The sequence below is a fragment of the Solanum tuberosum genome, unplaced genomic scaffold, assembly GCF_000226075.1.
Source record: "Solanum tuberosum cultivar DM 1-3 516 R44 unplaced genomic scaffold, SolTub_3.0 scf00379, whole genome shotgun sequence".
In the NCBI taxonomy this organism is placed as follows: domain Eukaryota; kingdom Viridiplantae; phylum Streptophyta; class Magnoliopsida; order Solanales; family Solanaceae; genus Solanum; species Solanum tuberosum.
In genome coordinates, this window is record NW_006239309.1 from 472584 (window position 1) to 485032 (window position 12449).

The 12449-nt window shown below is 30.8% G+C and overlaps 3 protein-coding genes across 3 annotated transcripts; all 3 read right to left on the reverse strand.

Moving 5' to 3' along the window:
- Positions 1–1235: 1235 nt before the first annotated feature.
- LOC107057840 (uncharacterized) lies at positions 1236–2558 on the reverse strand. Its single transcript, XM_015302879.1, has 4 exons — positions 2351–2558; positions 2043–2145; positions 1851–1923; positions 1236–1494 (listed from the first exon to the last, which is right to left on the reverse strand). Exons 1-4 carry the CDS (start codon positions 2427–2429, stop codon positions 1249–1251), a joined length of 501 nt encoding a protein of 166 aa, XP_015158365.1. The 5' UTR covers positions 2430–2558; the 3' UTR covers positions 1236–1248.
- Positions 2559–3286: 728 nt separating this feature from the next.
- On the reverse strand, positions 3287–6701 carry LOC102588530 (sm-like protein LSM36B). The gene is made up of 4 exons (XM_006362202.2): positions 6574–6701; positions 4741–4870; positions 3723–3836; positions 3287–3629 (listed from the first exon to the last, which is right to left on the reverse strand). The coding sequence occupies exons 2-4, from the start codon at positions 4853–4855 to the stop codon at positions 3583–3585; spliced, it is 276 nt and encodes a 91-aa protein (XP_006362264.1). The 5' UTR covers positions 4856–4870; positions 6574–6701; the 3' UTR covers positions 3287–3582.
- A 4796-nt stretch (positions 6702–11497) lies between these two features.
- On the reverse strand, positions 11498–12449 carry LOC102588850 (uncharacterized). The gene has a single exon (XM_006362203.2). It carries the CDS (start codon positions 12250–12252, stop codon positions 11824–11826), a length of 429 nt encoding a protein of 142 aa, XP_006362265.1. The 5' UTR covers positions 12253–12449; the 3' UTR covers positions 11498–11823.

Below are 12449 nucleotides of genomic sequence, written 5' to 3' on the forward strand. Positions count from 1 at the left end.
TTAATAATTATGATTCATGGAATATATGTATATAAAAAAAATATAAATTGTCTACTTGGGATAATAAGGACTTAAACATGTGAGAGTGCAGGTCAAAATGGGGCCTACTATAGTCTAATTCATTAGAAAAAAATACTCCTATGCAATTGGAAGAACAATCAACTAGTGGATGGATTGAAAATATTTATATTATAAGAATAGGCGGGATATGATGTCTCGAGTTCGAACTTTGAGTATGGAGAAAATCATGTTGTGAGTGTTATATTCAGAATGAGTCATGTAATGCGTGATTCAGAATAGTTGGACTCTAATATGAACATCGGACACTACGTGAAAATCCAAAAAAAAAATAAAAAAAATTGGACTTCATATATATGTATGTATGAAGATTTTTTTGGTATAAATTTTGGGTCAACAAAGGTTTATTTTTCTTTCATTTTTTGTGTTATTTGGATGGTTCAGAGGAAAGACTTTTTCAGCTAAAATTAGCGTTAAAACAGCTAAGAAATTGAAGTTTTATGACATTTGGAGGGATGAGAGAGTTTATTGTTATCTAATTTTTCCATATTAGAAGATCATTAACTTCTCTTGAAAATATCTAATTAACCCTTTAATTAACAGGCTAAGATTTAAGTTACATATATTGTATTATGAAAGTTTTTAGTTTAACCTATGATAGCAGATTAGTTGTCACATTTATAAAGTTACCACTTTATATTTTCTTTGTTTCATTTCTCATTGGGTGTTTAGTACTCGCAAGTCACAATAATGTTTCAACTCATCTAAATTCGTGTAGTGTAAGGTTTATTAAAGAAATTTTTTTCTATCATAACAATTTGAATCTGTGAATTCAAATTAAAGGAGGAACTATCCTATTTCTATCTATCTCTCCACATTTCTTGCCGGGGCCGAACTAGAGTTTTGCCTACGGGTTATATAGAACTCAGCAACTTTGGATCAAATCATGTATAAGTAATTATTTATCCAAAGAACCCAGTGAGCTGCGTTTTCTAAATATCTAAAACCGATAAACTAAAAATCCTAGATATGCCTTATCTACTCTTGGTAATATCATATATATTTACTCCTAACTAAAGCATATATAACATGATTGTGTAAAATATGTTTTATAATATCATCAATGCATACAACTTAAACAGATAACTGGAATCGAATAACAAGAGTAAAATTCATTGCAATTGTATATACATACACATTGATCATTAAAAATTTCAAGAAATTAATTTTTTAGATCTTATTAAATTTAGAAAGAATAAGTACAGTAGCAGAAGTAACACCAGGAATAAAATCATTATCAGAAATTGATTGTGGTTTTATTCTATTTTTGATGAATAATGCTGTGGCTGGTACTCCAAATAAATAATATAATGTTTCTTTTGCTCCAAATCCAGTAATTCCACTTTCACCATATAGTTCATGCATACATAATCCAAATTTTTCCTTTGTCATTTTCTTTCCTTTCACAGTGTGCTTCTGCCAAAAAAAAATAAAAAAAGAATTAAGTTTTGGTTTATGAATTACTTTTTAGTAATGATAAGAGGGGTAATTAAATAGTCACTTATGGTCATTGAACTTTACTCAATATAACGGTTTATAATAGCATTTTCAGTCAAGTACTTTTGGATAGTAGTAGTTTTGTTTGTTTTCGATATGCTAATATTAGAGCATCAATTTGTATATTTAGGTAAGGTTCCAAAAGTGCTTAGGGAAAAACTATTTTTCTATCTTCTGAAAAATTATTTCTACTACGGTTAATTTCTATTATTTTTAATGTCATATAAATAATCGAATTTTATCCACTATAACAGTAAAATCACAAAATAACTTACCAGATATACTCGTTTTATAGCTGCAGTGCTTGGAATCTTGAATTGTGTACGTCCCTTCCTTCTATTAATTTCTCTAAAAAAGAAAAAAAAAGTTAGTTTTTTTTTTGTCTTTTTATTTTTTCCTTGTGATTGATTAAAGGCAATATTAGACTATAATATATGAATTTGGGTAAATATGAATAACTATTTTACTCGACCGCATCGCAAATTGAATGGTAAAAATCAGCCATTGTGGTTCTAAAATATTTGTCATAACATAGTTCTATTATTTCATCTTCAATTTCTTCGTCTCTTCCTGCAAAATAAATTACAAAAAACATTAAAAGAATTATAATATTAACATATTATATATGATCACTCTACATAACACGATGAATACGAATACAAGAAATCTTGAAATTATATGATTGTATCTCTGAGCGTTTTCCCCTTAATAAATCATATATTATGTATCTCGATTAGTTAGTTTAGTAAATACCAAGATTGAATGAAAACCAAACCTTGGAAAGGTAGACCAAGTATGTTGATGGCTTCACTCATAACATGGAGAACTCCTTCACCAATTTTCTTGAACACCATAATTTGAAGATAAAGAAAAAATAAGGTAATAATGGTGGAGAAAGCTCAAGAGGAAAACATTTATGTATTATATATTTGGAAAGAGATCTATTTGGATGTGAAATGAGGCTTGGAAGGTAGGAATAGTATATCTATGGGCAAAACTTTTCATGAAGTTACTAAAATATATAAAATTTTCATAAAGTGAGGTCCGGAGAATATAGAGTAGAGTGAACATTAAGGTCCAGAGAATATAGAGTGAACATGAACTTTATCCTTACCTCAAAGGTAGAGAAACTGTTTTCGATAGACCATTAGGTCAGGAGAATATAGAATGAACACTAAACTTATACCTACCTCAAAAGTAGAAAGGTTGTTTTCGATAGACCATGAGGTCCGAAGAATATAAAATGAATGCAAAACATACCCCTACCTCAAAGGTAGAGAGGCAGTTTTCAATAGATCGTGAGGTCCAGAGAACATAGAATGAACATAAAATGTATCCCTGCCTTAAAGGTAGAGAAATTGTTCACGATAGACCATCGACTCAAAGTATAACAGTCCAAAGCCATTTATGACTAGGACACTTTAGAAAGGATAAAGAGATCTATGACTGGTCAATTAGTAGAATTGTGTACTTTTGGTACAACCAACTATACTATACTACTAAACTTGAGGGATTAAACAGTGTATATACTTGCCTTTCATGCAAGGAGAATCATTTTCATACCTTTTTATTTCTAAAAAGAAAGAACATAATATCTTGATGTAGCAACTATCCTACATTCTAAATTCTTCATAGAAAATATAAATATTCCCATTTGCTAAATTGCAAAGCCATTGAGAAATCTCAAGGTTAGAGAAGAAGAACTTAACTCTTGCAGAATTCAAGGCAAGTAAATTATATATGCATCTATTATCCAAAATAAAGTCAGCATCAAACTGCTTAACAAAAACTCAAATCAATGACGAAAAGCTGCTACTTCTTGATCTTGGCAATGCGAAAAATGTCATTGACTCAATAAAGAAATAGCAATTAAGATAACCTCCATGATCTATCAAAACCTACACAAATTACAACATTAAGAGGAAACTTCATGGACATGTTGAGGAAAGGCCAGTTACATAATCAAAGTAGCCAGGATAACTAAGGCCAGTCAATCTTGTGCGTGATTTAAGCTCCCTCCCCTAGTGTCCTCTTTGATGTGCTGATGTAGAGCACTGCACAAGCAGAGAAACTCTTAATATTACATTCTGATCATTAGAGGCACAGGCATACTAAACAAAGGTTGGCAACTAGTTTTTTTTGCTTACCGTTATTTCCACGTATGAAGGCATCACCATATTTGTTCTTCAATTGCCCATTAACATATTCTTCGGTTTGCTCCATTGCTATATTCATGTATCCATCTAAACAGGCAAGGATACCTGCACCAAGCAATAACAAACTTAGAATGTAATTAAGCTGAGTTTGTCGTCATGAATTGTGAAGAAATGAACTACCACCGGAAAAAAAAGCATAAGCAATAAGCAAAGAAAGTGAAGGCTAGCACAGGTTTTAGGTAGAGTGCATTTACTTTCTCAAGAAAACTTCTACCTAAAGATGTAAGCACACAGGTAAAAAGTTGGAGTGGTTCACAAGAGTTATTATCGCTGGTGGCTAAGATAAATAGGTGGATAAGTTTCACATTACACATGCATTGGTTGCAGGGAAACAATCCCTTGGGTAGGCAAAAAGCCTGCTTTCTTTGCTCTGTGAATGAAAGAGAACGCCAGATGAAAAAACACTCTTAATTTCTCTAAATAGATTCTCCTTCATAGATATAAATTGCATGTCACAGATACCTACAATCAACACCAGCTTTTGAGGTAAATTTACAACAATTTGTACCTACGAAGGAGAATATCTTTTTAACATCTGTCAGATGCTTATTACACATAAATTAGTCCCAGTCTGTAGTTTAGTCTATGTATGCAGACAACTAACAGTCAATAACAAATGTCGGTAACCTATATTACACAAGACTGACCAATTAACATTTGAAATGTCAAAAATACTACACTTAATGTCACCACAATAGAACTTCCTTTCTATGTTAAAAATCAAATCTCAAGGACTATATCAGTTGCTGCTCTGTTACTAAATTATTAGAGTATTTAAATGCAAAGCTTGAATAGGGAATGGACAGTACATTCGACAACCTTATACATGACACTAGAGTTTTGTCGTGTTATTGAGTACAAAACTACATATAACCAACATGCATACGCAAGAGAACAGTCAGTTTAAAAGAACGACAAGAACAAGCAAAAGCAAATCAGAGTGACTAACCTCGATAGTCAACACCAGAGTTCAATTTGACAACAACAGGTCGTCCACGAATAGACTTGAGAAAATCTGCTGGAGTCTTGGTGGTAGTTGATCCCTTCTCTCCTGCTCCACTCATTTTCAATTACTTACTCTGTAGCATATCAAAAGCGGCAAATTATCAAGATACAACTTATAAAACCAGTATACAACCATACTGCCCAAGCAACAGCAGAGTAGTTTGACATAAAGGGTTGCAGTAAACAGTATACACAATGGTAAAGAAAATTGAAGGAACAGAATACAGCCATCACATAGCACCAAGTTTTTCATCTGCAAGCACTTTAACTGTTGACACATTCAAATGGTTTCCTAGAGTCTCCAACAAACAATTACTTTGCAGTTTATAGGTGTCATAATTCAACTATTAAGATGACTGTATTTCAGAGTGTTCTTATAAGCCTGCCATCAAGAATATAAATGGGCTACTAGCATGTACCCGGAAAAGATATTCTTTACTACTTGATAGTAGCATAGCCAGGAAGATATCATGCAGTTCAGAGTTCAAATATTAAAACAATTTTGCATGCAGAGTGTGGTGAATCTTATGCTAAGTAGTAGACCATAAAACCAATTAACTGGCTACGTCCTTGGCAGGCCTATCCACCACACTCCACAAGTGGAACTGTTTAACTTTCACAAGAAAGGATTCAAACCCTGGACTTTAGGAGCTTTTCTGAACTCTGATTATATACCTGCAAGCTCAGCCATCAAAGCCCCACGCCCCTCCTGCGCATCAGCCAATTCTGGACAACTCTTTTGGTTTCTAATATTTTCAAGACCTCTTATTTATGACCCGACTATAAATACCATAGCAGAAGATCAAAACTTGCACGACCTTGCATTTTCCTGATATTCATCTCACTAAGAGGCAACTCTATAGATAGTAGTGTTAACGAGTTAAGAAGTAAGTAGTAGATAAATCTGACTGGGCTCTAGGAGATCCCAAGGGACTAAAGAACTATTCGAGTAGATCATGAGGTACAAATGATGTTCGATAAAACGTCTTCATAATTAGTTGTGCACACTTTCTCAGCTCATGTGGCTCTAGATTTAAACTTATTGTTCCCCTATCAATTACAAGTCAATATTTCAAACCAGGATTTCTCCTCAATTAAAAGAAAACATTCCTTTAACTGAACAAAGCGGGATTGGCATTTTTCAAACTATCAAGGTCCAAGATTTAGCACTTTCGTGTAAAAGTCAATCTTTTCTAACGTTGCGTCAACTTTCTTACAACACAATCAGCTCCAAGAAAGAAAGAAAAAAGTACAACTAGAATCCTTATACAAAAAAGTAAAACCCGAGTAATTAACCATCTAACTCTGGAAGAATAACAACTTCTCAAAATCAACAACACTTCATTTCTAAACAAGAAAGAAAAAAAGAAACATTAAAAAGTGAATTTGTGTGTACTGTCCTAAGCAAAAGATGTGGAACCCGAAACCCAAATCAGAAACACCGAATGCAATATGGGTTTTGTATTGTTAACCACATTCTATAAAAACAGAGTAAACCCAGCTCAATTAACCCTCCATTCTGAGAAAACTAACAAAGCTTCAAAAATTTTTAACAAAAAGAGCCATAAACAATGAATTGATGTGTTTTTTCCTAAGAACACGAAACCCAAATCAGAAACACAGAATCCAACATGGGTTTTCTATATCGAAGCATATTACATCGATCGAAAGAGAACAATACATCACAATTGGGTAAAATTAGAGAGATAAAAAACAAAATTTACATATTTTAACACATCAAAAGAAACTAAAACAAATTTGAATATAGAAAACATACCTCAAATAATGATTCTTTATCAACGGTGAAAAGTTGCACAACAGAGAAACTTGAAGAGACGACGGATTTAGTGAGGAGCTAGGGTTTTGAATTCTTGTTTTTGTTGATGAGTAATGAATTGTTATTGGGTCTAAATATGAGGGATTTTATGAAAAACTCTTTACCATCTTAAAAGATGCGAGTATTGTATATTTGACCCCTAAACTTTGGTTATTGTTGTAGAAGTGTGAATTAATGTGAAATATTTTAACTTTTTTCTGGTTAATACACTATATTTTCATAACAATTTGATTTTACTTGGAGGAGTAGGCCTAGTCGAATCTAATTAAATATTCATGTTCTTTTTTTTCTTTGTTTACAATTGTGTGCTAGTTAATCTTCGATATTTTCGCAACATGATCGTATGAATCTCCAATATCTAAAGAGTTCTATAATAAATAATACTCAATTTCAAATATATCTCGTGAATCTTCTCATTTATTCAAGTCTTAATTGATAGTGTTATCACTTTTAATGGTGAAAAATAGTACTAGATATGTGTGAAATTAGTCTTGGTGCGTGCTAAATAGCCTGAACATTAAAATTATAAAAAAGATACTACACATTTCATTAATATTAGTTTGAATATTATTTTCATTTTACTAGCATGTTAAGTGCTTAAATTTAAAAAACACGAGACATATATGGAATTTTCTATAATATAAACAATATAAATATTTATTTTTGTAAGTATATATGCATTCAAATCATATTAAATAAGTATTGACTACATATTATGGCCCATTAGAATCAAACTGAACACTTCCTTTCAAACGTTTAAAAAGTGTTATGCATCTCATGTGTTTGAGTCTTTATGATAATTTAGGAATTTGACGTTTAATTTTTTCGTTATCATTTCAAAAGAGATGAAATTATGCCTTAAAGTGTGCCTTTTCATGATAAACACTAAAAAAAGCTATAAAAAAATATCTCGAATCATTGTTCAATTACTCGGCATCATGTTACCTACTTTAATTTTTAGTTTACCCTTAACTCTTGTGTGCCTAAGATTTTTTAATTAGCGATATGTTGTCATGGAAAATCAATTCCATACTTGATACTACTATACACTGCGCTTCAAAACTTTAATTTATTAATTTACATTTATTCACAATAACCCTAAAATGATCCTTCTGATAGATATTTTCAATTCAAATTTTAAAAAATTTCTTGTGCAGGTATATTCTCAAGTATCCATTATATATATACCACACATTTTTTTTTGTTATACACATTAGCATTTAGCAAGATTGAATTTTACCATTTATTAATACTAATACGTATAATTAAAAGATGTGATATATTTTAAATAGTTAACGCATTTTAAGTAATGAGGGTTTAAGAATACAAGCAAAATTTTTTTTGAATATGTTTAATAAAAACAATTCATCATATGAATGGGATCAATTGATGCATTCAATACTATATCCCGCAAGTGGATAAGTTGATTTAAATTTTGAAAGCTAAGTTTGGGGGGCCTCCATAATTAAAAGCAATGTCGGCATTTTATTTGTTGGGAAAAAATACTACTACTTTTATAATGACAAACAACATTTTACTTGTGAATTTCATGTAAAATATAACTACATGTTTCCTTCACCTTTAAATAATTCACGAATTTTAAATATTTACTTGCTGCTAAGTCAAAATTATATACATTGATATTGTGAATTTGTATAATCACTATATTTTAATATAGTGTAGTAAGTAACTTAATTATCTCATTTTTTTTGTAATTCTTTTAGGTGAGTGATCATAGTACACTTTTTTTTTATACGTGGACGGTTAGAAGTTAAACACTTTAATTAGTATATCTCTTATCATCTATCAAATATAGTCAAATTTCTTTAAAACAAATCAATTACCAAATGATCCCTAATTAATTACCTAGTAAATTTTTTAGTTAAAACGTATCATGTGCATACACACAAGTTTATACTCGACAAAAAAAAGGGATGAATTTTAACATCTTATAATTTTATTTTATTCTTCCAAACTCAAATCAATAGGACCTCATCACATCTCAAGTCTCGACCTTTTTGTGGTGATTAATTTTTTTCATTCTATTTATCTATGTTATATACTTTAATCGAGCATGAATTTTATCCAATCTATTTTATAATCGAAAATGTTTTTTTTCATAAAAATAAACATTCTATATTCTATAATGATAAAAATGGGTGTAGGGTATCAACTAACTCATAGTAATTTATTTACAACAGGACCTCATTTATTTATTGTCCAGTAGGGTAAGGCTTTAGCCATCAGATTTTCTTTTATTCATCATAAATGACAAAACCCTAGAAATTAAAATATTATTCCCAACTGAAGAGAAAAAAAGAAAGATAAAAAGGATATATTACTACTATATTTTCTTTACATATTAAATTTTTATTGTATTCGAGCCGTAAGGTTCTATCTCCATAATATAAGGGTAATAAGACTATTGCATGATGTATACATTTGATTTTTTTCAAAATAAAATTACACTGGATATATTATTGTATATATATATATTAAAACTTATCTTCTGGGCTAATTTCAAACCAACAAGTTGGCAACAGTACTAGCTGGTGAGCATCACAATAGTTACTTGAACTAAACGTGTGTACCTCTTTTGATTTTGACAGTACTTTAGCATATGCTAAGATATTAATGTATGTTAGAATAATATCTTTGTGATTTTTCAAATAAGGTTCTAATATATGCTGTGAAATGTTATATATAATAGTATTCTTTGGTCTAACAACATGAACAACTTTACCAATACTAATGAGTTGCTTAACTTTTTGAAAAAAAATTATGTTAGAAGCATCGATCCTAGAAATAGTTCTTATAATGTGCAAAGCTAGATTAGTTGGACTCTAATATGAGAAATAGATGGAAAAATCATGTTTTATAACATAAATTTCTCATTAATTTACAATAAAAAATCTTTTTTTATAATAATGTTCCGAAGTCTTAACCACTTATATTTTTATATAAAATAATCGCACATTTCAAATACATTACTTGGTGCATGAACGTGATGCAATTAGTTGCAGTGACAAATCTGTAAATAATGGATCGGATGTTACTGATTATTTTTGTCTTCTTTGGAAATTGAATTTATGACCTAAAACAATTTTGAACCCTATTTGCATATCAGAGTCATGTGACTTTTCGACGAATGAAATTCAATTAAACTCTTTTCTTCAATTTACCTCGATTCGTCTAAGATTTTCCTTTTTAAAAGGTATTATTGTCCATGTATAATTTATTTACACTTTATAATAATATGTAAATAATTGCATTCATATAGCTCAAATATGCCCTTACTTCTAATACTCACATTTAAACTTAATAAATCACTATTTTCATGAATTAATATTCATAGAGACTCATAATTTGGTCAACATATTTTTTGCTGCAAACTTGTTTGAATTGATTGAGCTCAACATACTAAAGTATTTGTATCCTATATTGCCAGATCTCTAAAAAAATATCATCACACACGCGTTGATTCCTCCAAAAAAAAAATGCATTATTTTTTTTTAAAAAAAATCCATTGATACGCACACGAACAAAAAAAATTTAATGTCCAAAGCAACATAGGTATAATAGTCATAATTAAATAGATAGATATAGTAATTATTAGAGTTAGCACCAAAGTACTTTTTGCAGAAATAATTTTGGTCCTTAGATCTCTTCAGCACACCTTTGCTGAAAATCATGAAAATCCACCCTACACTCAAAAAATCCTACACTTTGCCTAATTTTTACTACTATCAACTTGTAGAAATTTACTGATCACATTTCTTTACCATGTACTATCTCCATCCCAAAATATACTGTCATGTGTCAGAGTCAAATTACGTGAACTTTTGGCAAAACCTGAAGCTTTAATTAGTAGATACCTCGAGTAATTTAAATGAGCTCGATCCCTTAGGTCATACTGCAGGGAGCTTATAATAGGGATAGAACACACAAGAAGGTATAGGTTACGATAGGGGTTCAAGCCAAACTCCATTACCACGAGAGGTGAAAGCCAGGGTGAACGATTAAATTAGAAAGAAAAAAAGAAGAGTAAATATAACTCAAGAAATCATTTTATTGTTCATGTCTTTTTTCACTTGATCAATGAATTGGATTTTCTCACTATCATTTTTAATAAGCAGAAAAATGAAACAAATTATATATGTCTTATAAAGCAATATTCATCTAATACAAAGTTCTCCGTTTTCTTTTCTTCCCAAGTTTCTCACCAACGTTATTTTTGATAGCTCGACGCTACAAGAAAATATGTCGTTAATTTTATTTAACAACGGATTATCTAAAAGTCATGTTAGTTAAGTATAAGTTATTTAGCAATGGATTAATTAACAACGGATTTTATAGTTATTTAGCAGCCTGGTACGTTTGGGGGAAGAGTTGCACCGGCCATAAGGGTCTCCAGTATGCGGTCTTACCCTACATTTCTACGAGAGACTATTTCAGTAGCTTGAACTTATGACCTTCTAATCACATAACAACAACTTTATCACTAACAGACTACCCTAATTTCCCCAAGAAGGGCGAGAATAAAAAAGAGACGATGAAATACTACTCCATTCACTAAACTTAAACAACGATACATAACCATTGTAATTTTACGAGTTGAGTCGAAAGAGTGTGCGGTGTGCACTCAGTCTTATCCCTACCTAAAGGTAAAGGGACTATTTTCAATAGACAACTGGCTCAAGTAAAACAGAACAACAATCAATAAGAAAAGGAAATATAGTAGTACCGGAGTTGTATAGAAAATAATGGAGAAATGAATAGTAACAAGTAGAGATAATATCGATAACAAAAAAAAAAAATCGAATAGAAGAATAAGATAATCCTTTCTGCTACGACAAAGTAAATCTTGAATGAATAGTTAACTAGTAGTACCAAAATCAATTTTATTTTTTATCTCCAAGTTGCAATACTAGCCACTAAATACAAAAATATCAAAGCAAGTTGGACATGGCTAGCTAGGCTATTCATATTACTACTACTAAATAATATCACCTAGTAGTAGCATATATTTGACAAAAATTACATCACAATTTAATACAAAGGCATAAAGCCCAAGTACTAGTTATAACAATAGCTAATTTCTAATTTACATTGCCTTCAAGACCCTTTTTTGTTCTTCTTTTTGAAGTTAATTAACTAGATTTAAACAAAAGTAAAAATTAATAAGTTCATTTAGTCATACCACACATGATTTGTAGGCAAATTCTCCAACAACTCTGGAACATAATCTTCTCCAACATAATCTTCAAACGATAGATCCGAATTATCGGTCATCGTTGTTTCATTAGTACTATTCATATAATTAGGTACTACTTGATGATGAGTAGTACTATCTACCTCAGCAACTTGTTGATCATATCCTGATGGCGACTCTGAATAATAAAATTCCTTTTTCTCACTGTCAACAGTATGGATATTATTATCGGTTACCGGGTAGTTAGCGTGTTGGCCAGTGAGTTGTTGGACTAAAGCTCTGAATTCTTCAGCACTTGTGTTAACTTTCATTGGATTTGAAATATAAACAACTTTAACTGGCTTTTTTTTGGTGTTTTTGGGATGTTTGTTTGCTTTTTTTGAATGTACACTAAGCATTTTATCCATTGAATATATTTTTTATGCTTGTTTTTGGGCTATTTAGGGAAATGGAGATTGGAGAAGTTGGGTTTTTTCTAGGAAAGGGAAGGAAAGGAAAAGAAAATATTGGAGTGAAGAAAGGGAAAGAGCCAAGTGGATGGTAAATGGATACAAGAAATGTAGTACTAGAAGTAGATAGAAAGGGAGTTAAGAGAAAGGAGGAT

Excerpts from the sequence above, each read along its gene's own strand:
- LOC107057840 (XM_015302879.1), bottom strand. The coding sequence starts at position 2,429 with ATGGTGTTCAAGAAAATTGGTGAAGGAGTTCTCCATGTTATGAGTGAA. Across the intron at positions 1,924-2,042 it reads TCAATTTGCGATGCGGTCGA|AGAAATTAATAGAAGGAAGG; the intron begins GTAAAATAGTTA and ends TTTCTTTTTTAG. Across the intron at positions 1,495-1,850 it reads CTATAAAACGAGTATATCTG|AAGCACACTGTGAAAGGAAA; the intron begins GTAAGTTATTTT and ends TTTTTTTGGCAG.
- LOC102588850 (XM_006362203.2), bottom strand. The coding sequence starts at position 12,252 with ATGGATAAAATGCTTAGTGTACATTCAAAAAAAGCAAACAAACATCCC.
- LOC102588530 (XM_006362202.2), bottom strand. The coding sequence starts at position 4,855 with ATGAGTGGAGCAGGAGAGAAGGGATCAACTACCACCAAGACTCCAGCA. Across the intron at positions 3,837-4,740 it reads CTCTGGTGTTGACTATCGAG|GTATCCTTGCCTGTTTAGAT; the intron begins GTTAGTCACTCT and ends TGCTTGGTGCAG. Across the intron at positions 3,630-3,722 it reads CTTCATACGTGGAAATAACG|TGCTCTACATCAGCACATCA; the intron begins GTAAGCAAAAAA and ends CTGCTTGTGCAG.